Source organism: Vanacampus margaritifer, chromosome 6 (assembly GCF_051991255.1).
Source record: "Vanacampus margaritifer isolate UIUO_Vmar chromosome 6, RoL_Vmar_1.0, whole genome shotgun sequence".
Lineage (NCBI taxonomy): Eukaryota > Metazoa > Chordata > Actinopteri > Syngnathiformes > Syngnathidae > Vanacampus > Vanacampus margaritifer.
Window position 1 is genome coordinate 22,354,446 of NC_135437.1, and position 24,905 is coordinate 22,379,350.

Here is a 24,905-nt window from a genome sequence, read left to right on the forward strand (position 1 = left end):
CTGCAGCTAATGTGAATTGACACGTTGACTCGAATGCTTTCTATTCCTTGCGGCAGCCGTACGGAAAACGCACCGCGTCCATTCCGCAGTCAGTGTGAATTTCATAATGTAAGAAAAATACTTTTAAATTAATGTGAGCAGTAAATGTCAAGAAAACGGGAAAATACAATAAAACCCTCAGCCTTCTATTTTCTTATCAATTTTTAAGAAAAAGAGATATTAAAATAATCGATTCATGGTTTTATGAATCAATATCAGGCTCAAAAAGGAAAATTGATTCGATATAGATTATTCGATTTTATTTAATTTTTTTTAAACCCAGCCCTAGTCTTTCACATCTCTGTGGAGATATTTTGGCCCACTCTTCATTGCAGAATTGCTTGAATTCAGCCAAATGGCTTTTGAGCATGAATGGCCTTTTTCATGGTGATGGCACAGCATTTCAATTGGGTTCAAGTCTGGACTTGCTCTGATCACTTTGAAACCGTCATTTTGCTTTGTTTCGACTTGCTGGTTTAATACCTTGGATCATTGACTTGCTGCAGAACACAATTGCACTTCAGCTTAAGGTCATGAACTGATGGCTGAACATTCTCCCTCAGGATTTTTTTTTGGTAAAGAGCAAAATTCATGGTTCTGTCAATCCCAGACCATTGGACTACCACCATCATTTTTGACTGATAGTATTATGTGTTTTTTTTCTACATTCATTCCAAAAAATTCAACATTCATCTCATCAGTCCATAGAATATTCTCCCTGAAAGTCTTGGGAATTATTCAGATGTGTTTTGGAACTCTGCCATGGATGCCCAGTCTCTTCCTCATTGTTGAGAACACTGACCTTAACTGAGGTAAGGAAGGCCAGCAGTTGTTTAGATGTTCCATTATGACCTTCCGGATGAGTTGTTGCTATGCTCTTGGGTGGCCCCCTTGGGAAAGTTCACCACTCTCCCATGCGTTCTCAGTTCATGGCTAATTGTATTCAGAGTGATTTGCTGGAGTTCTAAAGCTTTAGGATGGACTTTGTACCCCTTTCCACTAGAAAAAACAATTACTTAATTTATCATCTGTTGTTGAAATTATTTGGATTACGGGATTTTCTTTCAGCGTTTAGAGATCTTTCGTTGGTCTTTATTTTGTCAGATAGGTTTTACTGGTACCGGTAATTGGGCTTGGGTCGGTGTGGTCATTGAAAATTAACTGAAAAATGTGATTGATGATTTAACATGGGGGGCAAGTACTATTTGACACAGGATCTGGTACGAATTTTGACGGATTTGTTTTGGACTGTCCGGGATGTTTCTGGGCAGAAACTCAAATGTTTTGCCTCCAGCCAAGCCGCTGACAAGCGACTATCAGTGGCATATGCACATATCGCTGTGCAAACCCCCGCTCCTGATTGGTGGACTGGATTCACACTCCTTCCTGGTTGGCTGCTGTCCTCTGCTTTCCCGAGCGTCAGTTTGAATGTTACGTTTACAAACAGCAACACAAATCGGTCATCTGAATCATGGCAGAAGCAGTCAGCTGTTTGTGCCCCTTGAACAAGCTAATTTTAGCCTGAAAAGATTTGATCTGTATCTTTTTGTGCATTCTCTTAACAAATTGCCTCAAGCATCTCCTTCACGTTTACGTCCAACCCGACTTGGCACTATATTTGAGCAAGTAGCAGCAGATTGTGATCAAGTAATGTAGTGGACTAAAAATAATCAACACCCAGTTATTGTGAAAAGGACTCCTCAAGGACTGGTACAGACTCTGACAATGTAAAGAGTTAATACGTTTTTATGTACTGTCAACTGCAATAAAAACATGACCATCAGTCCTGGGTGTATTTCTGTGACGCTCCCTAACAAGCGGTATAGAAAATGGCGACAAATAACTTTTAATTTAGCCCAAATCTTCTGGAAACTATCTCTCAAAGGACAAACAGTACTTAATGTTGGACTTTTTATGGCATCACGTCAAAGATGTCAGTAAATCTCGTGAGGCAAAGTGTGCTTTACTTTGTCATTCATCTCAATATCTGCAGCAGTGGGTCACCAACATGGTGCCCGCAGGGAGCCCTTAACTCATTCACTGCCATTGACAGCTATAGACTATTAGTTTAACATTTCCCCCCCCACTTGTGTTAAGAGTATGAAAACCTAGAAACATTTTTATTGTATAATTAGAACAGATATAAAATCGTGAGTTAACAAGTGAAGTCATCCGATTAATTATGATGACAAATTTTGATCTCCGGACGGCCCTAATTTAATAATATTTTCTTTTTAAAATCTTTTTTAAAGAATAAGATTATTTTAAAAAATATGATAATAATATAATAATCGCATGACTTTACTAGTTAACTCACGATTAAAAAAAGAAGAAGAAAAGATTATTAAAAAATTAGGGGCGTCAGGTGATACATTTTTTTTAATTGTAATTAATCGCATGATTTTTTTTATATCGGTTCTAAATGTGCAATAAAAACAATTTGTAGGTTTTCATACTCTTGTTAACAAAAGTGGGAAAAAAATTTAACTAATAGAAATAGTTCAAATTAATATTTTTACGTCTATAGCCGTCAATGGCAGTGAATGAGTTAAGAACTACACAAGTAGCCTGTTTGAAAGCATTTAGATTTTCTAGGAATGTTGTATAAGTGATCATTTGGGAATGTAAATAATAGAAGCAATTTATAGATATAAATTGTAGCATTTTTTTGCTAATCATGGTTTGAACTCATTGACATGAGTTTCTACACATACTGTAAATGAATAGCACTAAATTAGGGTGCTCACTACTGAATCTTTTTAGAATTCATAATCCTATCGATTATTCTGTCCATTACGCAGATATTTCATCCATTTACCTTCGCTTTCAACTTCAAACAATTCTCGCATTCTCCTCAAATTCTTCCTTCTTCATTCAACAGTTCGATTAATTTCAAAGCATTTCAGTTCCTTTTCAGCTTTTCCGCATTCACCTGCATTTCCACAGAAACTGAAAATATCAATTATAGGCACAACTTTAATTTTACAATAACTGTAACATGAAGAGCATGCAGCCAAAATTATAATATTGACAAGAATGAGAATGACCAGAGTCTTACAAACCAATGCTCCATGTTCATTGTAAACTATTTTAATTGTAAAAGCAGATTTGGGGAAAAGCACAAAATGAGGTGAACTTACATCTTGAGTGTGCTAGCTGGCGACAAGATTAATGAAGTTAGATATGCTCACGGTGTCAGCAGGCAAAATGTGGATTGATGGAAAATAGTGTTAAGGGGCAAAGTGACAGACTGAAGCAAGAAAATGTTGAAGGAAGATTTGATTGCAAAAGATGGAATGGGCTGATAAGTACACAGGCAGAGGATGAAACAGGTGCAGAGGCAGACTGACAGACAGAGGCCAGGGTTCGATGCGGTGGAGATGAATAAGGAAGCTGACAATAGATGCAGGAAGGTAAGAACGGAAGTATTTGGCTTGTCTTATCCCCTGTGCTCGGTGAATCCAGCCAATTTTTGCTGATCTCTTCCTACAGGCCACGAGCATTACAGTGCCAGATTCACAAGGCTTCCGCACTTGCATCAAGTGCACACAGGTTTATAAGCTGCAAATATTATCAAGTATAACATATACACACAAATACAAAAGTGTGCTGTCCTCACTTGGCGTTGGGAGGAGGAGATTGTCAGGAAACTGAAAGTGAAGCTAAATTGCAGCAGTTCTAATTGTTTTCACTGAATAGAGAGAATATACTGCCACTTACTCTTTGTATTCAAAAGTTGTATGTGTAACGGGCCGGCGGTTTGGGTTAAAATAACAGTAAGCTTGATCGTAAATAACCACAATAACAATCATCATTTATGTTAGCCTTTCTATTATTATTATTATTACTGTTATTAATTACACTATGATAAGGTTAACGATAGTGGTTCTATATAAAATCTTGTCTATTTTTTTGTCACCAAATTGAGGATGCGCTAGGCGGCTGTTCCATGCGCTGGAACGCCCATGAAGGTGTAGCACGTCTACCAAATTCACAAACACGCTAAACTAGACTTGCACCGGCACGAAAATGAACATGTGCCTGTTTTTAGGCCGAGCACGGTCTACTTTCTGTTACCAAATTGACAGATGTTCCGGAGACGCGCCAGCTGTGTGAGCGCCCAGAGAGGCGCAGCACGGCCCCAAACATAGATTAGACTTGCACTGGCACCAAAATTGAAATGCGCATATTTTCGCCGGGCGCACATGCACCTGTCTACGAAAATAGAGCCCTACATGTTGAGGGAAGGCACAATAGAGAGAAGACAAAAACAACAGAATATGCACAGCAAAAATAAGGTCAAGACTTTTTGGATTCCTCTTTTCAACAGTCAGGCCAATCTTTACAGGGGTTTTTTCTGCTCAGAATGAGGCAGAGGTGTACCAGGTATTGGTGCAAATACCAGTCTATACCATTATCGGCCGCCGTCCTGCAGCCATTTTACGATCAGGGACTACAAATAAGAAATTATGAATACAAAGTTGCCATTCATTTTTTTGCCATTTTTTAACTACAATCATTAAAAATTCATCCACTAGTACATATTAAATTCAAGTAAAGTAAAATGCTATTATGTTAATTGTTTATATTGTGTTTTTATGACTTTGGTGATGGTTGGAGTGCGCCACATCTGCCTCACAACCAGGAAATGGGCATGTGCAACGATTGCTTTTTGATCTGTTTTCTTCGGTACATTAATGTTAAAAAAAAGAAAGAAAGCTGTATCTTCTTCGGTTGTTGCTTCATGTCTTTCCGGTGCACTGCTGTTGATGTAGCGCCTCCATAATGGCGCAACACTGCAACTGCAGTTAAAATGCCTTCCTGCTGAGCTCAATCAACACAGCTGGAGCGCTGTGTTGAGTGATATCAGTGGCTCAGGCTGGAGGTGGCAAGCACATTAGGTGGAGCTGGAATTTTGTACACATCATATGCACTATGTTACATTATTTTTTTATAATGATGAGGGTGTGTGCAATCGAGCAGAGCAGACTAATTGTGTTACAAAGTGTGAACTTTGTTTGAATTCAAGTTGTATCGGGAAACTGCACCTACACAAAAGTAAAAAGAACAGGACAACATGCCGAAATGAAATCTTTGGTTTCAAAATAACAATCAATTAGCTCATCTCTCTCTCTCTGCACTTTTTATTTAATTTTATCTCTTTCTATTCTGTTGTTTTTTCTTTATTGTAAACTGCAGCTGGACGGAGTCCAGGAAAAAGTTCCCCACGGGGAAAATAAAAGTATATCGCATCGTATCATCTAAAACTGCATTTAGTCTGCCTGGTATTAAACGTTCAGAAATATTCAGATGGAGATTTTGAAGATTGCAAACTCCGGCCTGAATTCAACAATTCCTCCAATCCAATTTAAAGTTTTATTTTCAACAATGACATAAACTAAACCCTATTTAACGATCTGCTTTTCCTCTCCCTTCAGCCCTTGAATACCACAATCTCAACACATCTACTGCAACCCGAAGCTATTGGGTTATAACAGGTAAATTGTGCTGTAAACAACTGTCATTGACACTATACTACCTTTACCCTCTGTTTTACATCTTCCCTCTTCTGTTGCATTGAGTTTGTGTGTTGGCAAGTTGTGTTTCGTTCTGTCGCATTCTTTAAAAAAGCACAAAGCTAACAGGTTCAATTCCCGCTGCTGCCTGTTTGAATCACTAGAGTACGTTACAATGTTGACATGTATTTTTTCCTCCACGCAATTCAGTCCTTTAGTAGCTTCAATCGCTACCGGCCTGTAAATGGCTTTGAGTGTTGAAGGTGCATGGAATGGGCCTCAGCAGATGCTACGGGTGAGATGTCAGCTTGCTTGAGCGCGGGCCTAGCGCAACCTCTTGAGTTCATGCCTTTTAACACGCAATGTGAACAAAAAACAAATGCAAACCTACTCAGCATAACCAAATGGGACAGAGCAAAAAAAGTGATTTGTCCTAACAACCCTCCCCAACTCGCCCAAGGGCTTTCTTGCGTGCTGGCTCACACTTTACAGTGCACAGCGTGTCTTTAGGTGCCCTGTTTGTGCCAAAGAGCTATTGATGTTTAATTCACAGGTTGGGCAGAGGGAGAGATCGCTTCACATCACATCAGGGCCCAGCGTGAATGATGCTGAAGTGTGTTTCTGTCTGTACACAGACCTAACTCTTGTTGGCTATAGTATAAAATGCACTCAGGTTCAGGAACAAGACTAAGGTATCTCCAGTGAATTTGGATTTCTCCATTGATGCTTTCAAGTGTGCAGAGCAGATACGGACATTTTTATGGTTATATTCTTTGTCCATATCCACATTTTTTCCCTTTCTCCGCATTGTTGCCTTTCTCCTTGCTCGTCACTTGGCTTGCATTGTGAGTTTCATCACATTTTTGTGCATCTTTCTCCCACTTCTGTGCTTCTTCAGTGGCCTTCATCCCCTAAACCCACATTGTATCTTTGTGCTTTTGCATTCAGTGGTCCAGGATGTGGACAGTTCTTCTTTGGAGGCCAACTACCAGAGCTTTGCCAGCTTGATGGAGCAACGGCTGGCTGAGCTCTTCCATGTGGCCGGTCGGCAGGGATCTCAAACTTTGCGATCCAAACGTGCAACAACTGTCGGGGGCTACACAGTACAGGTGGGTGGGAGGATTTTATTTTTTATTTTTGTGTGTGTGTGTGTTACTGCCTAAATTGTCATTGAAAAGATGGATATTCACATTAAGTTTGTAATATGGACAAATGAGTGTAGTGATTCTTGTTTGATGTACAAAAGCATTTGCTCTGCATGCTTGTTTCACACAGCTGTCACCAGTTGGCAGCCTGAGCAACTCGACATGGCAGTGAATGATACATAGCCATTAGCCATCATATATTACAAACTTATGGTGCCAAAGTAAATCTGACATCCATCCATTATCTGAACCTCTTGTAATCAATGAAAATTAATAGTAAACGAGGTGGGTTAATGCAGATAACGAATACTACAGACTTTGAAAAACTCTAAAACAACAAACCCGTAATTATTAATCAACTTTTTATTTTTATTTTTTAAGACCACCTTAAAGCATGCTGGGTACTCCTTTCGGCTCATTAAAGTAACCTAGTGACAGCTGTGTGAAACAAGCATAGCAGTTTGCGGGTCTAAATGTGCAGTTTTAGTTTTTCTGAAAATTGAACGGCGGAGAAAGCCCCCAAAAGCTTCGCTGGGATCCTTACGTTACCTACAAGCGGGATTACTCAAGTCGAGGCGAGATCGGTTCTGCCATTTATGTCGCAGCTTGGCAGTGAACTTCGGCTGGCTAATACTGCACATAAACACGTTGCACTTTCGCTCCTAATTTAGAGGAAAAGACATAAAAGCCTTCCCATGCTAACTGCTTTGCTAACTGGCTAACGTTATCGTGAAACTGACATTAATTTAAGTCATCGATTACACTTTTTACAAAGTTCTCGCTGGTACCGCGTTAAAGTGGAGCGTGTCAAACTTTTAATAGCAAAACAGCTGGCCTTGCAATGAGTCTCTGGGAGAACAAGTAATGCTACACACTTAGCTAAACAGGAAGTGATGTGATTGTTATGGCGTCCCGTATACGTCAACCGGGAGGAGGAAGATTAAACAACAGGCTTGATAAGCAATTCAGAAAATGGATGGATATACTAAAGTTGAATACCTTTCATATCACTAAATATTATTTGTTTTCACACTGCATTCCTGAGTTTTGATTTTGACTTCAAATCTGCACAATAAATGTTTTCAAAACGACATTACAGGAGATCTATTTTTTTTATTTTTAAACAATTTCTGTGTGAAACATTTTTTGTATCCCCTATTTAGATTCATAAATACATTTGTAAAAAAAAAATATGTCAGTGGTTACTGTGCCTCTTGTGAACATTTGATAATTTTATATAGCAGCCCTACTGGATGCGTTCTGATACAGATCTTTTTGTCACTTCAAAATAAACAGTCATAGTGTGTTGTATATTTTTTGTATAGAAAAACTGAAAATATATTATCAAATATCGTTATCGTGATATAAAATAGCCTATATCGTGATAGAAGATTTTTTTCCATATCGCCCAGCACTAGTCGGTGTAATGGCACTACATCATATGTTTCATTATGTTTGGATCCCAGGTAGAAAGCAAATTTACCATTTGTTTAACAGCCACATTGTGAACCACCCAGCCAAAATGACACCACTCATTCAAAGCTGGTGGCTGAATCAAGCTCCTCAAATGTGTAAATGACTTATTTTGTCAGCTTCATGTTGTGCAAATTAAGATAGGAATTGTTTCCTCCTGGGTTTTATGCTTTACACACTCTCAAGCTTTTATGGGATGTCACAGATGACCGATTTTATAGCTACAGAGACAAAGGAGGGCGATGCTCACAGAGAGGGACATCCAGCAAATGACAAAGGGCCCTTCTTTTTATGACAAAATCAAATTGCCAGCCTTGCTAGAATCCAGTGGTATATGTACAAGTGATATATACATATACAATCATCTATCACTTCTAATGAAAATAAATGGCCACTTCCAGGAACAATTTTTTCTTGTATCGTTATGTTGTAGCCATTCCAATTCAAAAAGAAAACCCAATGCGAATATGTTGGTTTGTTCAGTCAAATTAAACGTGGAATGTGTCGTCGTGGCTAAAGAAGATTTTCCCTTTGTTGTCCTTTCTCAGATGATAAGCATGCGTCGGCTGCCGGGTCCCAAGAACCCAGCGGAGATGACATATTACGCACAAATGAACGGAGCACCTATCAGTGGAACTACTGCGGCCAAGACACTGAGCAGTCTGGACTCTCAGACCATGGCGCTGACTCTGGGTTACTTTGTGCAAGTGCAGGCTGAACGTAAGCTTTTGTTTCATTTCATTTAGTCTCGTCACAGGCTTGGGAGTGTCACTATAGAAACATATTCTGATACAGTTAATAGTACCTGTTTAAAAAAAAAAAAATGCGGGTAGTAATGTAATCCAAGAATGCATAATTACATTTGGATGAATAAAATGCTAGTCTGGTCTCCTCTGTTTTAGGAATGTTTAATAATGCATAGTTTTGGAATGCGGAATGAAGCCTGAGCACCCGGAACTGAAATCCACAGTACAAGAACTGTGAGGCAGACATTTTAACCACTTGGGCACTATGCTATAGACTGACAGAATACCAAATAAATGTTAGTCCATTTGAAACAATTGCTTTGTTGCAAAAGGGAAGCTGTTTACAGGCTCTCCCTGAAGGCAACGCCTTTTTGAGATACACTCTCCTACAAAAGTACTGGAATGGCACGGTCAGTTCCTTTGTTTTTATTGTATACCAAAAAAAATTGTGTTTCAGATCAAAAGATGAATATCAAACAAAAATTCTGAATTCCAGGTTTTATTTCATGGTATTTCCATCTACTCTAGATGTGTTAAACAATTCAGAAAAGAGCACCTTTTGTTTGAAACCACACACTTTTCAAGTGAGCAAAAGTATTGGAACAAGCATTCTAAATTTAACTTAAAGCGAATAGTATGGAATATTTGGTGGCATAACACTTTCTTTTCTTGCAATAACTGCATCAAGCCTGCGACCCATTGACTCCACTAGACTGTTGTACTCTTCATTTGAAATGCTTTTCCAGGCCTTTACTCTGGTCTCTTTCAGTTCTTGTTAGTTTTTGGGGGTTTCTCCCTTCACTGTCCTCTGGAAGAGGTCAAATGCAGGCTCTATTGAGTTCAATTCAGTTTCAGAATCTGATTTGTGTGTGTGTGTGTATGTATGTTCACATAAACTAATTCTGGTTGCAAAAACTATATTGTATATTTAAGAATTAGCAACCCTAGTCTCACTTGCTGTATGAAGGTTTTAGTGGGCTTCAGAGGATTTTCAGATTTAAAATTGGGACCTGGCAGTCTAAATGTGGGCACGTGCGGGTGCATCTTCATTTTCATGTTGGGGAAAGTCTTGTTTAGCGTGTTGTTGTTGTTGTTGTTTTTATTTAGCAGACTGCACTACACCTCGCTAGGCGACCGAGGACATTTTCCATTACATTGCACCTTGCAATTTGGTGACAAAATGTAGTCTAGACTTTAGACCAGGTAAAATCGGGTCTAAGTTATGGCGCATACGGTGTAATATAATTTTGGTAAATTTCATCAAGGCACAGGCTGACAAATTCTTCCACTCTGTGGCGATTGTTATCGTATTTCAGTCATAAAACGACAAAACTTGCTCAGCGAACCCTCTGAATTCTTGTAGAAATCAAGTGGGCACCTGGAGGAACGAACCTGAGCCTGCCCAAACTGTACTGCCATTGCCACAGTGTGCTTTGACTGTAGATAGAGGGTTCAGTAAAAGTTCATTCTAACTGAATTTGAAAGATGGTTCTCCAGCTGATGAGCCTGATAGCAGACGATACTACTTATTAGATTCTGGAAGCCACGATTAAGTCTAAATAAAATGGTCTATAGTCAGATGCTATGGTATACTGTGACATTCTGTGTCTGTTAAAGTGGTAGTAAAGGCAAAAGCTTTTATAATGAATAATTTTAAGGGGTGTTAAATGCTAACAATAGACTTCATCTGTGTCTGGGGAATAGTAAATTGCCAGTTTTGCAAGTTTTGAAAGCCTTAACCGTTTCATCAGTCCCAGATAACATTATTATTTATGTTATGCATGGCTGTTGGCATCTAGTTTCAAATAATACTGAGAATGTAAAGTATAATAAATGTTAATAAATTGGTAGAAGACAGGAAATATATCATTTTTAATGCTGTTAAAAATATTCTTCTCTCATTATTAACTATGAGAGCAACACAATGTGATATTCAAATGCTCATACTACAGCGTTTTTTTTTTTTGAATCCTCTTTTGAGGCACTTCTCATCTGAAAATGTTACCAGCTTACTATGTTGTTTGGCTCATTTGTATTTTAACTCAACAGACTCAGTCTCAGCAATTATTCAAATTGAAATGCTTTTGATTTGTGTTTAGGGGAAATTGTGTTGTTCATGACTGCTGAATGTTGTTCATACTGAAGCATCTGAAGAGCACTTCATGTTCCCTCTCACCTATTTTCTTCCACTCACTTCCCGAGAATCTATAATTAACCGACTGGAGCCTTACCAACAATCTGCCCTTCTCTTCTTGTGGGATGCCATGGGCCTCATTCACACTCCTTTCACACAATCCTAAAAAGCATCTGTATTCGGACATTTCAAGTCCTGCATCACACATTCATCTCAATACCTTCAGCAAACAGCATCTTTATACTTTTCCCATGCAGGCATTACAAGATTCCATTTTCATACACTGTTTTAATTTGACTTCTAATACTCATTTGAAGAGCATATGACTATGGGTGAGATGCGCACAAAGCTCTGGGCCATTTGCAATTAATCTGACATGCATGTTTTTGGACATGATACAGCACCTGAAGCCATGATAAGCAAGCACGGCAAACTTGACACATCCTTGCCGAGATTCAAATGCAGAACCCTCTGGCTGTGAAGCAGATGTGTGGCAGTGCTGTCCCAATGCGTAAATCTTCGTGCTATTCAGTAGCGCTAGCGGTAGATGCAAGGGTTATAATAGTTTGGGATTTTTCATTGTAGTTAGTTTTTTTTTTATTTAGATTTTTGTTTTATTTAACCCTTGAGAACCCAAGAACCCTTTTCTTCTTTGGAAAATTATGAATTATACATTAAATGACTGCTATAAATTCACTGAACACCAAAATATATGTTTTTTCAATTTTAACCCTTTATTCCCTAATTTAGGATTAGGGCAAAATTTGACCCTTTTGGGATTTAGGGGGATCATTTCGAAAAATCAGAATAACAAAAACTGTCAGTAAACTGTTTAGAATTTAAGAAAATAATCAATCAAATACACAGCTACATTGAACAATATAATTTTTTTGTTTTATTTGTTGCATTGTAGAACTGGATTTTGAATGTACAAACACACTTTGGCCAATGGAAATAAGAACACAGGGACAAAATCACTGCTGAAAAAAAAAAGGTCTTTGTTATTTGAGTAGCAGAATTTATAGGGGCTATGAGAAAAAGTGACAAAAACAAAACAAAACAATAACACCAAAAAAAGACAAAAAAACTACAACTACAAATATCCTTGCAGCAAAGTGAGTTGAAATCTCATTTTAAAGTGGTCTAATAGATGCATTGTGTTCTATGAATCCCTTGGCAGTTCAGGTATTGTTCTTGAAACCTAGTTTAAGTTACTAGTACAATGTTCCCTTTAAAGGGCAAGTGAACCTTAAACATTTCTTGACAATATAATTTTATATGTGATCTCACCAGTCTAAACAAGACATTCTGATTCAAATTACATTTGTGAAATAGGAGTTATGAAGCAAAATCCAGCCGCTTTTATCCATCTCAGGGGGCGGCTATTTTACCACTTGCTGTCGATTGAAGATGACGTCATAGTTGCTCAGGCAACAACCAATCACAGCTCAACTTCAATCTGAAGCTGAGCTGTGAAAGACCTGAGCAACTGTGATGTCATTTTCACTCGACAGCAAGTGGCAAAATGGCCGCCTTGTGATATTGATAAAAACTGCAGGATTTTGCTGCTTAACTCATATTCCACGAACCGCAATATTAACCATAATACCATATTTAGAGTAGACTAGTGGGGCTGCATAGAACATATTATTGTCAAGATTTTTTTTTTATCCGAGTAGACTTCCCCTTACTTAGCCAACCAAAATAGCACATCGCCTGCAAGGAGCATGTGGGAAAAATGAATGGTACCACTGTCTTCAGGGCGAAAAGTGATGTTATAATTATTATTGGAATGCAGACCAGTGTACATTACATAGTTTTATAAATGTGATATGCAGTTTCAGTTTTTTAAATTTTTTAAAATTTCATTTTGTTAGTTTTTTTTTCGATTTTAGTTTTAATTTTTATGTTAGTTTTAGCTAACTATAAAAACCTTGGTAGATACATAACTACAATAATTTACTTTGCACTTTGATAAAACAAGCATAATGCGAGGGGTCTTCTTTGTCACTAGTTGAAAGGCTGATTCCTGTTCAAGTGTCAAATGCTAATGACGACTTGTAATCTGTGTGCAGCTGTGGTGAAGATGCCGCAGAGCAACTTGTGGATCATGGCTATCCTCACACCTGTGTTCTTGCTGATGGTGGTCATCGGCATGGTGGTCTTCATTCTATGTAAGAGGAACAGGGTCATCTTCAAAGCTGGTGCCTTCAGGACCTTCAAAAGCCGTTCCAAGGTAAGTCAGCCTCATCTTCATTTGCCAGCTGTTATTTCCAAATCTCTCCCCCTTTATTTTTTCTAAAAATGACGAAGCCACTGGTTGTGGTTGATCACTCTTAAAATGTTTTATCATCACCACTACAGCATGCTCCAGTACCCAATTCATAAATATTGCATAACTCAGATGTGTTAAGTTGTCCCTTCAGGGCAGGAAAATTGAATCCCATCTGTGTGGGTCTTGGCTCGTTTATTTTTCTCGCTGCCCAATAGCCCTTGGTCAGTGCTAATCATGCATGTTGCAAAGACTAATGAGCAGAGAGGAGAAGAGCAAGGATCACTGCACTGCAAGGGAACCTTTGGGTTATATTCGCCCTTTTAAAATTGTAGCATTCAACGACGTTCATTCGAGGTTAAATAAAAAGCCATTATTTCAAATGTGTGGTGTGTGTTACGTAGATTTTACATACTGGTTTGAGTACGTACTGTACAATGCACGACTGACTAAACCATTTGTTACTACTTATGGTGCTATTGACACAATATTGACACTGTGTCAACATTAACATCACATCAACAAAGTCCCTTTGCTAGCTACAATGATGAACAGATTTCTGGGTACTTTATAAATCAAGTAACAGAAATGTATTATTAGCAGGCTTGGGGAGTAACGGAATACATGTACCACCGTTACGTAATCAGATTGCAAAAAAGATATAACTGTATTCCACTACAGTTACAGGAAAAAACATGTAATCAGATTACATTAATTAAAAATTGGGATTACTTCGAGTGATTACAATTTCTACGATGAGAAAGAGAGGACGGAGCGAGAGAGGACAGAGCTATCTATCTATCTATCTATCTATCTATCTATCTATCTATCTATCTATCTATCTATCTATCTATCTATCTATCTATCTACAGTATCTGTCTCGCTGTCTGTCTGTCTGTCTGACTGTGAGGTGTGGTTGCTTTCAGTGACAGCATATGGCCTTCAATCAATCAATCAATCACTCAATCAATAGCCTACATGCTTTTTAATTACACAAGGATTTTTGCTATTTGTAGGCTGCCCGGGTCCCTATCACCCGCAAATAGCAGGGGCACATTGTATAGAATATATATTGTGGTGATATTTATTTTTATTTTGTCTTCATGAGCATACTCAATATTGGAGCAATCCAAAAGTATTCCAGTTACATTACTTTAATAATATGGTACTTGGATTACATTACTAATTTAGCAGGTAACTTGTAACTGTAATGGATTGCATTTTAAAAGTAACCCTCCCAACCCTGATTATTAGTCACACCTTCACTTCACAATTTAATGTACCGTAGGAGGTGTGCCACATATTTGACTTTATGTCTATTAACTAAACTTGACTGTCTATTATTTCACCTCCTCTTAGACACCGAATGAATGAAATATCACGTATGAGTTTTTATTTCAGGCTCATGTGCTGCATGTTAAAGTCATACCATAAATTGCAAGTTACTTTTACTAAGTCCTTAAACCCATTTTGTCTTTTTACTTCTGTCCAATATGTTTTTAACAATTTCAAATGGTTCATGCACCTTAATCAAATGTAACTGAAATTCTTTGATCAGAGGATGGGCGAGTGGCAGATATCGGCATCTGTGTGGTATTCTTGTTCACATTTCTTCACATTGGAGTATGTGCCAGTTAGCAGAAGCTTAAAACTATGATGTCAAAGTTATGTCAAGACTTTGACATGATAGTTTTTTCTCCCCTTCATCCCTTTCACCTCAGCTTTGTATTCTCTCAACTTGTGTTAATCCCTTCCTGACTTTTTCCCTTTAACTCTTTCCTGTTCAGACCTCATATCGCCGGGAGGGCAGTTACCACCACCAGGTAGTGTCTTGAGATTTAGGATTAGTTGAAGACTATGTCTGAGTCAATGTTTTCATCATTTCATTAATGTACTGTTATGCTGTGCTGCTTTTGTTGCTGCTGCATGTGGCTGCTGTTTCATGGATGTTACTTTATCCATCCCCGTCACAGGCCATGACAGATGACCAGGAGGTACAAAAGATGTGAAGTGGCCATGAGGAAATGTGAAAGTGACTGTAATAGGGCTATAAAATGGCTTGTTCCTTGTTTGTCTGTTCCTTAAGATTTAGAGTTATGGGGTTAATGTCAACTGGCTGGGTTAAAGACGGCCTCTGTAAAAGTAGCCTAATGGGTTTAATTCTGACTTCAGGCAGCCATTTTTTACAGACGCTCATAAACATGAACAACAGAGGAGAAGCTTAATACCTATGCTCTAAACCTCCATAAATAATGATGCAAATTTGTGCCACCAGCCTAGACTCATTTGCACCTATTTGTCGTTTCACTCCTTCCTTTCCCTTTTATTTTATTCTCCCTTGGCTTCAGCTAATGCTCCTAATTCAAGACTTTTTCTTAGAAAGTCCATTTAATTGTGCCACATAAATTAAGTAGCCCCAAAAGGAATGGCAGTTTCAGCAGGTTGCAGATCAAAGTTAAGCTAAAAAGTCCCAGGTCAAGAGGTTAGGTCTTAATTTTTTCTTGTGAAAGCAGTGCATGCCAACATAATCATGTCAATATTTCTTACCCTCATCTCTCAAATGACAAAGTGAAAGATGAGACAAGGCTGGCAAATGATTTATAGTAAGAGTAAAAAATACTTTAGGTTGGTGTGGGGGGGGGGGGGGGGGTTCTCCCTCAAGTTGTGATGAAGTGTAATTTTCCATTGGGGTAAATACAAATTGGAAACAATAAACTGTCATGTGTGTCAAAACATCAAGAGGGTAAGCGCTAGAAATAGAATATTTGGCTACCGTAGCTGACAAACACACACACAGGAAAATTCATACCGAACCGTTGTTTTACAGTAAAAGTATTCCCAATTGTTATGTTAATGTAGTAGGCCTTTTGTGTTTCACAATACATAGCAGTGCAATGTAGCATTTTGAAATTCTGAGAGGCTTTACTCATCGCCAATGCACAGTGGCGCTTGCGTTCCTACATTCTCGACCAGGAACTTGCATCAATATTTCACACAAGGATTTGGTTCAGGAAGAGCTAGTGGCAAGTTAAAATTAAACACAGACAGTTGATTAAAAATTCAGATTATTTGCACAAGTAATAATCGTTTCGTAGAACAATTTCACTGTGGGAAATCATCGGGTCCCTCAAAGCTGGAACAGGCGACTGCTAGTATTGTATCATGGCATGAAGAGATAGAATCATCAGAGTGACGAAGGAGATGATGGGTGTATGTTCTGTTTTTCTTTTCATTTAATGATATACTATAACTTACATAGCAGAATGGTGACAAGTTATTAGCACATCTGCATCACAGGTCTGAGGTTGGCTGTTCAAATCCGGGCTCTGGCTTTCCTGTGTGGAGGATCTCACAGAATTTAGGTCAGAGGCAGGGATTCACTCTGGACTGATCCCAATCAATCACGGGACTGACACATTGGGGCAGATATGCATTTCCTTCGTGCCCCCAGCCGCCATTCCTCCTTCCCCTATTTCCTACATGTTAAAGTTTAGAGATTTGTTGTAGTGTCCATATATTCTATATGTGCAAAAAATATATATATTATTTTTATTTTTTTACCAGACTGTTTATTTATTTATTTAAGGGTCCCCATTCAACTCTACCCGTACGTGTTCCCTGATGTAACATGGCGAGAGTCGTGACTTTTTTGCCTCCCTACTTTTCCCTCTCGTCTCATTTTTCACTCTCGGGGACCTCGGAGCGCTTATTGAGCGAATACAGACAGGCCTTCCCATTCCGTCTCCCTCTCTTTGGTCAATGTTTTTTAAAATGTTTCTTGAGCCTGTTAAGTGTAATTTCATTGCTATGTACCTGTGCATGTGCAATGACAATAAATTCAATTATGGTTCTGATTTACACTTATTGGTGATTAACATTTATTAATGACCTTTACTTACATGTTTATCATGAACATGAACATCTGCATATGTGTGCTTACACATTGATTCTGCAGCTCATTTTAACACTAAATATTGGATTTTATACTCCTGATACAATTTTTAGATAACATGTTTCATGGGGATCTTGGTTATGAGATCATGAGCATTTTGTTGTTTGACACAACAGCTTGTCACAGGAAGAGTATCAGACCACGTGCTTAGTGCATGCAACTTTGTGGTGCGCTCGAACTGTCAGCCATGCCAGTGTTGGACTTAAATCAATATGGCTGCTGGGGGGGGGATAGCTCATCTGCTGCACCTCATCAACCTGCTGTCTGAGTTAAAATTAGACTGGAGGAGAAGTGCCTCTTTGATGGCGCGAGTAAGGAATGCAAGAACATTTAATGCAGTAGTGCTGAGTGGTCAGTATCTCTGTCATTTAATACAGAGCCTTTCAGAAACGGTGGCCCATCTTTTCTTTTGCTGCACAAACACAAGGAGGCAAAGTTAATTTAGACGGATGCACGGCGTGACAACAAGTGACGGACCTTCCAGTGGAAAACATAGCATGAAATGTCAGATGTCTTTTTCAAGGTCATGACCATCCATTATGTCATTTTAAGAATCTATACTGTGTAATGCATGACAGCTTTTACCCATCAGTCACTCAATAATGTATCAATAATTGGCAGTGTTCCATGCTTAATAGGATGTCAGCACAGAAGCACGTCATACCATAACGTCTTGCTAATGTTTATTTTTTACTGTATCGCTACGTTATTATCGACCACAATCTGTTCTGAGATGCTAGTTGACCTCTAAATTGTTCTGACACACTACGGCCCCCGGGGGCACCTGGACAAAAATGAACCAAGTCATTTTTCATTCATTCATTTGTCAGTTCCAAGTAATTTGATTGACCAAGTTGTTTTTTTCATTCCTTAAAAATGAAAAATATTTTTTAGACATTCATTCATCATCTTTCCTGCTTTTCCCTTATTTGCTGAAAAATTATCCAAAATGAAATATATTAAAACTCATTCACTGCCATTGACGGCTATAAACGTCAAAAATTCATTTGAACTATTTCTATTAGTTTAACATTTTTTTCCACTTTTGTTAACAAGAGTATGAAAACCTAGATTTTTTTTATCGTACATATAGAACAGATATAAAATTTGTGATTAATTGTGAATTAACTAGTGAAGTAATGCGATTAATTACAATAAAAAAAAAGATTGCCCGTAGCCCCAAATTTGGAATAATCTTGTCTTTTTTTTCATTTTTTTATTCATTCACTGCCATTGACGGCTATAAATGTCAAAAATTCATTAGAACTATTTCTATTTAACATTTTTTCCCACTTTTGTTAACAAGAGTATGAAAACCTAGATTTTTTTTTTATTGTTCATTTGAACAGATATAAAATATGTGATTAATCATGAGTTAACTAGTGAAGTCATGCGATTAATTACAATTAATAATTTTAATTGCCTGTAACCCCTCTTTGTTTTCTTTTATGAATTTATGGCAGTGAATGAGTTAAGAGCACGTATTTTGCACACACGCATGTATTTCGTCCATATTAAAAATAGCATTTTTGTCATGCATCTGGTTAGGAAGTGTAAGGTACCAAAGGTAGAAGTGATGAAAAATTGTGGGTCCCCTCCAGCTTTTGGCTAACAGAAAATGCTGGATCTTCTTCAAGTGCCAATTTATGGGTAAAACATTTTTTGTAAAATGTTGTTTTTCTTTTCTTTTTTAATTAAATAAAATGTGACTTGTTTAATCCGGTGATCATTATCCAGTTTTGGGATGTTCAAGAAAAAAAATAAAGTGGTTCATAAACCTTCAATATATTAAATGCTAGTGGGGAAAAAGTCACATTTACATTATTTGGAAGGACAAATTGAGCTTCCCTCGTCCTCCACTGCTTGTTTACGTCATAAACACACAAAAGCGCGACTGTGAAAAGCAAGAAGCCTCAAGCAAATTAATGTTTGCACTCTCCATGTATTTTTCACACACAAAAAGACTCAACTGTCATCATACAACACTTAAGCTGGTCGAGTGCAAACACACACTCAAGCCATAACTGTATATTCACGCCGTTGTGAGTGCGCTCATCAACGTGCGCATGTGTCTACATGAGTGTGTATCAATTTCCCTGACACTCAGCCACGTGTTTTCAGGCTGGCTTATGGCACAGTGGTGTGTATTACGGATGAATTATTAACAATGCTGTCAGCCTGATGCCCACGCTGTGTAACCTCACATGCACTCAGGATTTAGTATGCATCATCGAATACATTAGGCAGCCCATTTGAGAGTGGCTCGAAATAGAAAAGGAAGGCAAAAAATCTGGGATTCGTCTGCTTTGTTGTGCAACATAAAAATGATCTGACGGGCCTTTTCTTTTCTCTCTGCTGTAAGTGCAGAGAAATGTAGCAGAGCAAAGAAAGTGTCTACGCATTAGAGGTTTTAGGAAAATGCGTGTCCTCCTTTGTTCTTTTAATGCTCTCATACCTGACTTCCAGTGCGCTGTGTTAGTATTGCGCTGTTCCCACTTTTTGATTATGTATGCCATGGCATCTGGGAGCTTTGAGCGGGAGGCCCATTCAATTACCCCTTTCTGGCATTGAAATAGCACTGCTGTATACTTTGAGGGTTTTCTACTTACGTAGGCATGTATCTGTCATATTGCCTCCCTCTTTTTTTTTTCCTCAATTTAAATCTTCTCCATTTTCAAGTACTTACTTTTTCTCTTCCAGTCAGTTAACTGACACTATTTCTTTCCCCAGTCATGTATTGTAGTTTACAATATTGTTTTTGTTTTAATCTTTTATTTGTCTTGAAGGGGGGGAAATCCTATATGTTCTTGATTTTGGGAATACATACTTATAATTGACTCTTTTTTTTTTTGCACAAACAAGGAAAAATTTGAGCAAATGGGCTCAATGGTTATCAGGAAGCAATCCAGTTATTGATGACAGATTATACATATGTCAACCAGACTCTAATGTTCCACATGGCTAAATTTTACCACAAATCGTTGGTGTGTTCAGTGACGTTTATCCTATTTCTCATTGCTTGTCTTTTCGTCATGCCTAGCAGAGTTTCTGAGCTAGAGTTTGCTCTCAAGGGACAGAGTGGAGTGCTCTCTGCTCTCGTATCTGAAAAATCCACTCGGGAATGTGACATTTCAGCATATTTCCTGAGCGTTTGCAAATGTGCGCAAGTTGGAACGGATAAGAAAACTTGATTTGATTTGATTAACTTAAATGAAATTCTGAACTCCTTGACAATGATGTCCAATATCAAGAAAATCATAAGCACCTATATGACCATTTGTTTGCATTTCCTTTTGCTTACTTCTGATACCATTTCTTTGCTTGTAAATATTTATTTTTGCTTAGAAAAGAAATAACATCGGCTACATCTACTTTATTAACAGTCAAGATTGGTTCAAAACTGTAATTGATTGACAGACTTGGTTCTTCAAGCCAGAAGTAGAACTCATCTCCCGAACAATGAAAAATTATACATTTAGCATTTATCAGGTTGTAAGATGGAAAACTGTTTGCTGTTGTTGTGCAGCATGTTTTTGTTGTTGTATATCTGTGTGAAAAAAGCTAATATTTTGTCATACTGTTCATATTCATCACTTGTTGCCATTTTGAGATGCTTGTGTTTGACTCTCGGTTCACTTTCTTTGTCAGCCTGTCCAAGGATTTGACTACGCCAAGAAACACATGGGTCGAGCTGGTGACGAGACCATCTCTTTAAACAAGGACACTTTAGTTCTGGGACTGCCTGTGCGAGACGCCCCGCTGTCAATGTCATTGGATAAGAAGGTGTACCAAGATGGCACTGCCAACAAGAGGCCACCATCTGCTGACATACACAAAGGAGGGTAAGATAACAACTGTCCTATGATAAACACACACTGTTCTCAGCTCAATGTGCTATGCTGGAACAGCTGCTATTGTCACCCAACAATGCAATTGCAAAAGCCAGAGCCTTTCAGCAGAAGCAGACACGAGTGTTTTGTTAAGACCGGGTGAAGCCTCCAGTTCGTTGAGATGAATCAGACAGATTGATGTGATCTAACTATAAGTCCAGCGTTAACAAGAGGCTGTCTGCACACACTTCCAGCAGAACACATGCATTTGCTGGATTTAAATGTTGTCAGATCATTAGCTTTTCTCAGGCGGTTACTGTGACAGTGTGCTTGTATAAGTCTGTGTGTGTTTACCCTTTCGGCAGCAAGTAGCAAAATGGCCGCCCAATGAGATGGATAAAAACAGCTGGATTTTGCTGCTTAACTCATATTCCACTAACACATTAATAACCAGAATGCCATATTTAGACTAGTGGCGCTGCATAGAACATATTGTCAAGAAATTTTGGAGGGGGTTGACTTTCCCTTTAAAGGCAAGGCAAGGCAAGTTTATTTGTGTAGCACATTTCATACACAAGGCAACTCAATGTGCTTTGCACAAGGAAATAAGCATGGACAAACACAGTAGTTAACAAATGATAAAGGGCATTATAATCAATTTGTCTCCCTTGCCTGCTTGCTCATAGTACCCACTAAGCATGTGTGTAGATTGGAATGCATTTGTGCAAGGCATGTTATGAAAATAACACTCTGTAGTTCCCCTCGAGGGAATAACAGTTGTTCGCAGTTGCTTTGACGCATTCCCCAGAGCAGAAACAAAATTCTCATAACTTGTTCAATCTTCACATCATGTCCATTGTTCGCATAAAAAAAAAAAAGAAGGAGCCTTTTTTGTTTATTTGAACAAGTTGCAAATGATCTACTGTTTCTGACACGATCATTTGCTCATGTCATTTTGATCAAAATTCATTATAATGGGTCGCGGTACCGGTCCGCGGCCCGGTGGTTGAGAACCACTGATCTATACCACTTGTCCTGATTAGCATCATGGGTGAACCCAATCACAGTCGACCTTTGGACAAAAAGGGTACACTCGGAGGAGGTTGCCATTTACACCTCTGGGGAATTGAGAGACTTCAATTAACCTAACTTGCATGTTTTTGGAATGTGGAAGGAAGCCGGAATACCTGGAGAAAACACACCCATGAATGTCCAAGGTCCGAGTTGAGATTTATGCATCTTAATTTCAAACCTTTGAACTCTGGGTAAACCTTTGAGTGATACATGTATTTATTTTGATTGAATGGCGACTAAATTATTACTTAGAAAAGAATATCAACACATCCCTCAGTATATGATATAAAGAGTTGACGCTATAGACGAAACAAAGTAAACACTGCCGCCTCTTCATATTTTACCATTTGATTCCAAAGTATCATTCGTTTCAGTGATCTTAAGATCTACTGGTAATAATTTATCTGCTACACCACTCACTATTCCTTAAATGTTCTTTTACATCCTATATTATTTTTATGTTGTACCACACTTATAAAACTACCTCAACAGAACACCAGAGTGGGCTTGTTCTTTGGTTTATAAAATGACCTTGGGCTCTTCTTCGTGAAGTTCTATCCGTGCTTGCGCGGATAATCTAGCTTCCTCCCACATTCTGAAAACATTCACGATTGGGTAATTGAAGATTTGAATCTAATTAGAGAGAGGGATAATTAAATAAATGAATGAATACATCAAAATAAATACATGTGAGTGTGGATGTTTGTTGATATTTGGCCTGCATTTGATAGGTGACCAATACAGGGTGTACCCCACTTGTTGCCCATCATCAATTATAGGTTGAGCGTCAACTCACCAGCGACCCTCATGAGGACAAGCAGTAGAGAAATTGATAGATTCATTTTGTGGGATGAAGACCATTCACTGTGGTTAAGAAGGGAGCATGCTATGATGAATACAGAAAATTCTAAGGGAATGCTAACTAAACTTTTCTACATGTTCTTATTTTAAAATAAAGTTCACCACTTTCAAATGAGATGCGTTTTGCCTCTTTACACAAATGCAAATTGAAGAACATGTACACAAATCAGTCTCATATTTACACACCACTAAACGAAAATGCATCGGAGTGGGATTAGTCGTGCTTTGCCCCTTGAGGACAATAAACACATGTATATTTATAACACTGGCTTTCGCCATGCCGGAGGGAGTGGAACAATGATGACCGTATAAAATGCTGGCATAATCGGCTTTACCAAACCTTGTAGGAAAGGCATTTTCCACCATCTATATATAGAGGCAATTACAAATCTTCAAGATAGCACCGCAGTGGGAACGATATCATACTAGAATATCAAGATGATAGTTGCGGACTTCTTTATAGATGGATATTACATACAGGCAAGCTTGATGCCTAAAATTAGAAAGGGGAACAAAGACCTTCCAATATGCTTTTCACAATAAAACAAACAATGCAGTCAGTCAATCTGTAGCCAAGCTTGCTCTTTTTTTGTCTACCTGAGTGTGGGCAGAGTGCTACTACATTTGCAATTCACACAGTCTTACATTCTCACGGTATAATCGCAGTGGAGATTGGGAGCAGGTAGGCACTAGACCACGGTGGGTTCGTTGACGCAATATAACAGGTTGGATTAGGAGCATGAGGCACCGGACATCAAAAAACTATTTATTTAGTTTGTTTGTTTCAATGTGGCTGATATATGAACACAGTATATGCGCAATCATGCATATTTAAAATAACAAGCGTGTTCAGATGCTCTAGCATTAGTGCCAGGATACTGTATGTCTGTTTTCAGTGGGGTTTTAAACCAGCTTAACACAACAGTTTGTCTTTCTCATTGAACCACAATAAATTATTCATTAGTTGACTTGGGATATTTACTGACAACCATCTTCAAAGTGGAGTCACATTTATTCATTTAACCGAATCAGTGATAATTTTGTTGATGAAAAATTTTCGCCATATTTTTCTTATAATTTTGAAATGAAAATGGAACGAAAACTAAAATAGAAGCCATTCACATTGAGACAATGACGCTAATTAAAATTGACTGATAACATTTTGTCAATGACTAAAACGAAAACTAAATCCAATCAGAAGAAGAAATGAAATGCGGGCGGGAGAAAAGAACCACTCAAATTGTTCACTGCACTTTATTTCATGTTCAAACACTTTACATTCATAATGCAGCTGTAAAATCAATCTCAAGCAATTATGGACTTTTTTTTTTTATTTAGGTGAAAACTAAGCTTTAAGATAAGCATATTATTGTCAGTTCAACATGTTTCATTGAAACAAAGTTTAATGAAGACACCATTGTGTTAAAAGTGTCTTGCGTGTTAAACTACAGCTACAAATAGGTGTGTCATAATTTTCTGTATAAAAGTTTAAATGTATGCTGAAAGAAAACATCAACTAAATTGTCAAATTAGCCGGCTAAAATTGCTCTTAATTTTCATCAACTAAAATTGGATTGAAACTAAAATACAATCAGATGACTAAAATATGACTAAAGCTTTAGTTAATTTTAGTCAAAACACTATAACTAAAACTAAAAAACATCCCCAAAACATTAGTTGTGTGAGATACAAAAAGGGAAGCATAAACTTTACAGCCAAATGATGATTGATTCTGTTGTTATTCTTCCTGGCACTGTCCTAACAAATTCACATGGAGCATGCATTGTATTTATTCTTTTACGCCTGCATCAGTTTGCCTTTGACCATGTGACTTAAAATGTGACTCCACTAGTATCGACCGCT

At 38.1% G+C, this 24,905-nt stretch overlaps 1 protein-coding gene across 8 annotated transcripts in view; it reads left to right on the plus strand.

Moving 5' to 3' along the window:
* Positions 1-24,905, plus strand: part of kiaa1549la (KIAA1549-like a) — an 88,663-nt gene that overhangs the window by 43,633 nt on the left and 20,125 nt on the right. For 7 of the 8 annotated variants that reach the window (XM_077568286.1, XM_077568288.1, XM_077568287.1 and 4 more), the window contains exons 8-13: positions 5,478-5,537; positions 6,504-6,664; positions 8,722-8,893; positions 13,129-13,289; positions 15,113-15,148; positions 20,926-21,119. In XM_077568286.1, the coding sequence (XP_077424412.1) occupies positions 5,478-5,537; positions 6,504-6,664; positions 8,722-8,893; positions 13,129-13,289; positions 15,113-15,148; positions 20,926-21,119 (784 nt within the window). The remainder of the gene's footprint in view (positions 1-5,477; positions 5,538-6,503; positions 6,665-8,721; positions 8,894-13,128; positions 13,290-15,112; positions 15,149-20,925; positions 21,120-24,905) is intronic. The other variant, XM_077568291.1, reaches the window with a different exon arrangement.